A 2,868-nucleotide genomic window follows, 5' to 3' on the forward strand; every position below is an offset into this window, starting at 1 on the left:
GAACCAATACATCATCAATAATACCCAAAGGCCTCTTCATTGTCCGGTCCGCAATTTACAACCTTATGGATGTGGGTCTTGGTTGCCCAATTCCCAAAGTTTTGAACACCGAGTAGGGCATCAAGTTGATACTTGCTGCGAGATCATATAATGCTTTGGCAAAATCGGTGCTCCCAATAGTGCAAGGGATTGTGAAAATGCGCAGATCTTCTAACTTTGAAGCCATTGAGTGCACAATAGCACTCACTTGGTGAGTCATCTTGAAGGTTTCACAATTCATTGAGCTTTTGTTGGTTACCAAATCCTTCATGAATTTTGCATATCCCGACATTTGTTCCAATGCCTCAACCAATGACACATTAATTGACAAAATTTTCATCATATCAATAAACTTTTTGAATTGGTTCTCACTATTTTGCTTTGCGAGCCTTTGAGGGTATGGAGGAGGAGGCCTTGGTGTTTGTGCTTATCCTTTGGCACCACTAGTTGCGGCATGTCAATCAAGTGTTCCCTAGACGGGTTCACTTCTTCTTGTGTCTCCTCTACACTTTCATCTATATCAATTCTCACTTCTTCATTAGCTTGAACCGCATTGCTTGGGATTTCATCCTCTTGAACCACAACATCTTCATCTGCAATCCTTCTTTGATTTGAGATGGTAGCATCTCCACCTTTTCTAGCCATAGCATGTCCTGTATTATTCCCACTCTTCGGGTTCACCACCGTATTACTAGGTAGTGCCCCGTTAGGACGAGTGTTCAATGCTTGTGAGATTTGGCCTAATTGAACCTCCAAATTTCGAATAAAAGTGTTGTGCGAGGCTATTTGAGCATCAGAGTCGGCATTCTTTTCTATCATATATTTAAACAAATTTTCAATTCTACCCATCTCATTGAAAGAAGAGCTTTGGCCTTGAGAAGGATAGGGAGGTGGATTGCTTGGTTGTTGGAACATCGGAGGCCTTTGGTTATTTCCTCCCCAATTGCTTTGATTATTGCCACCCCAATTGCCTTGATTATCCCAATTGCCTTGATTATCCCAATTGCCTTGATTTCCTTGATTGTTCCAATTTCTTTGATTAGAATTACCACCATTCCCATTGCCTTGGTGGTTTTGGTTGTTCCAATTACCTTGGTTCCCTTGTGATCTCCATTGTTGTTGGTTTTGTCCTTGAGCATTGTTTATTTGATGTTGGTAATTGTTGACATATTGAACTTCTTCATCTTGCTCATTGAATGAATCACCTTGATCATAACCACTATCATCTTGCATAAATTGTTCCGGACGGTTTTGCATTTGTTGACCTTGTTGTCGTCTCTTGTTTACCATCATATTCACACCTTCCATTGCATTCACTTGGTTCATGGTAGTTGTCAACTCGGCAATAGCTTACCCATGGTCACGTAGCTTCTTGTGTATGTGAATAACATTAGGGTCACCTTGCGGTACATTGGCTCTACTTTGCCACGTTGAAGAGGTATCCGCCATCTCATCAAGTGTTTCACAAGCTTCGGCATATGGCGTGTTCATGAAATTCCCCCCGGCGAGTTGATTAACCACACATTGGTTTGTTGTGTTAACCCCCCCCCCTTAGAAGGTCTGTTGGATCATGGCCTCATTCATATGGTTGTTCGAGCACTCTTTAACCATGGTACGATATCTTTCTCAAATCTCGTGCAATGGCTCATTGGGTTCTTGCTTGAATGCAAGAATCTCATCCCGAAACGCCGCCACAGAGAAACGAATTTGGAAATGAAATTTTCTGCCAACTCATCCCAAGTGTGGATGGAATGGTTGGACAACCTCTCTAACCAGTTCAATGTTTTTCCCCGTAGAGAAAAGGGAAATAGCCTCAATCTCAGTGCGTCCTCAGAGATATTGGTTTATATGCTCCTCCAACAACCATCGACGAAACCCTTTAGATGTTTGTAGGAATTTTGGTGTGGAGCTCCGGTGAAGAAATCCCGCTGCTCGAGCAGTGTAAGCATCACGTTTGTTATTTGGAAGTTGCTCGCCCTAATTCGGGGCAGGATTATAGCACTTGCATAACCCTCGTGTGGCAACACCCGGTGCGCTGCTCTTGGTGGAGGTGGGGCAGGGACGGGAACATCATCATGAGGCGGACAACCTCATCTATTAGTTTGAGGTTCAAGAGGAACCTCATCTGTTGCATCATCGTCCACTTCCTCCCCCAATGGCACATTTCTAATGGGATCGTTGTTGAGAGCCATTTTTCGTACCTAAAATCAATTCAAACACAAAATTAGTAACTTGAAAGGAAATAATGACAAAACAAAAAAACTTAGATATATAGTGATCACGGCCTACTTCGCACTACTAATTATGTAGCGAGAGAGGGTCGGAGCATCTTTTACCCGATTTTGGATCGGGATCGATATCCACAGAGAGCTAGAATTGGAGTCGAGTATCTATCTAGTTTAGGATTGCATATATGATCCAAATTACACTTCTAATTATTTTTTGGGGGTTTTCTTTATAATTCTACTTTTATCAAACTACAAATTATAATTGCAACTAGATTAAGCTAAGAGATAAGCTAAAAGGGTAATTCAAATGGCTTAAAGGGAACTAGGGTAGTGTCATCCGCCTAGTCAATTGACAAGTACTTGAGTTTAAGGCACAATTGACATGATTGGGGAGTATGATATAATTGTTGCACTACTTTACCCACTCTACACCTCTCGGTGGTTCAAGTGATTTTGCCCAATTGACTTTCTCAAGACCAACTGGGTATGCAAATTTGCATAAGCAACTTAGGGTTCAAGTCGGGTAATACTCTCTCGAGGTTTAACCCTTTAATTGGGGCTATCAATATCTTGAGTACGCCTCAATTCCTTGTTGGATCAA

The 2,868-nt window shown here is 41.8% G+C and overlaps 1 protein-coding gene across 1 annotated transcript; it reads right to left on the minus strand.

Moving 5' to 3' along the window:
- Positions 1-378: 378 nt before the first annotated feature.
- Positions 379-1,365, minus strand: LOC138880257 (uncharacterized). The gene has a single exon (XM_070159936.1). It carries the CDS (start codon positions 1,363-1,365, stop codon positions 379-381), a length of 987 nt encoding a protein of 328 aa, XP_070016037.1.
- Positions 1,366-2,868: the final 1,503 nt, after the last annotated feature.

Source organism: Nicotiana sylvestris, chromosome 10, assembly GCF_000393655.2.
Source record: "Nicotiana sylvestris chromosome 10, ASM39365v2, whole genome shotgun sequence".
Taxonomy (NCBI): Eukaryota; Viridiplantae; Streptophyta; class Magnoliopsida; order Solanales; family Solanaceae; genus Nicotiana; species Nicotiana sylvestris.

Coding starts and splice junctions, on each gene's coding strand:
- LOC138880257 (XM_070159936.1), bottom strand. CDS start 1,365: ATGAACCAAGTGAATGCAATGGAAGGTGTGAATATGATGGTAAACAAG.